We start from the raw sequence: 711 nt of genomic DNA, 5'->3' as shown, positions 1-711 counted from the left end.
CCATGGAAATCTTCTTCTACGCTGGCTCGGTAGGATCCTTCACCACGGCGCTATCCATTTTTTTTTTATTCCACTAGGAATTATCTAATAATACAACCCCCAAAATAATCTTCAAAAACACGGAGTTTGAGAAGCTCATTGGAGTAAAAGCACCTGCTTGCTGCAGTGAAACACTCACCTTTAGTGGTTTCGTCTTCGATAGGCTGCTTGAAGAGAGTGATGTCCTTGAAGGTGCAGAGGAACAGAACCACCTTGTCGTTCTCGTTCCTGATGGGAGCCACTTGCATGTAGAACCACACTGGACTTCCTGCAGAGACATTAGAACATCTTAGCTGTGTCCTCCTAATAGGAAATGTAAGTACATTACTTACTAAGCATTGGTGCGTAGCGTTTTGATATTAATGAACGTCCATTACATTCAAGCTGTTGATGTTAATGTTAATTAACAAATGTTAATTCCATAATATCAATGCATTGGGAACAACGCATTCAATTCCAAATCAAAACATGACCAAAATGGATCAAGTTCATGTTCTACCTTTACAGAAAGTGAAGAAAAAGAAATATTAGGCTGTTCAGTATTTTCATTTTTCTTTCCAAACTCATTTACTGTATGAACTGAAACATGTCTCAAGGGTTTGCTTTACTTTGAATCACTGCACTAAGATTTAGTTGCATAACCATTATCTCTGAGAACTGCTTCACATCTGT

At 38.4% G+C, this 711-nt stretch overlaps 1 protein-coding gene across 2 annotated transcripts in view; it reads right to left on the bottom strand.

Annotated features, from left to right (window-relative positions):
• kcnh5b (potassium voltage-gated channel, subfamily H (eag-related), member 5b) overlaps positions 1-711 on the bottom strand; it is a 196,240-nt gene that overhangs the window by 168,708 nt on the left and 26,821 nt on the right. For both annotated transcript variants that reach the window (XM_032500626.1, XM_032500627.1), the window contains exon 4: positions 179-307. In XM_032500626.1, coding sequence (XP_032356517.1) covers positions 179-307 — 129 coding nt within the window. The remainder of the gene's footprint in view (positions 1-178; positions 308-711) is intronic.

The sequence above is a fragment of the Etheostoma spectabile genome, chromosome 20 (assembly GCF_008692095.1).
Source record: "Etheostoma spectabile isolate EspeVRDwgs_2016 chromosome 20, UIUC_Espe_1.0, whole genome shotgun sequence".
NCBI classification, from domain to species: domain Eukaryota; kingdom Metazoa; phylum Chordata; class Actinopteri; order Perciformes; family Percidae; genus Etheostoma; species Etheostoma spectabile.
The sequence above is the reverse complement of the archived record's forward strand: the minus strand, read 5'-3'. Positions and strand labels throughout refer to the sequence as shown.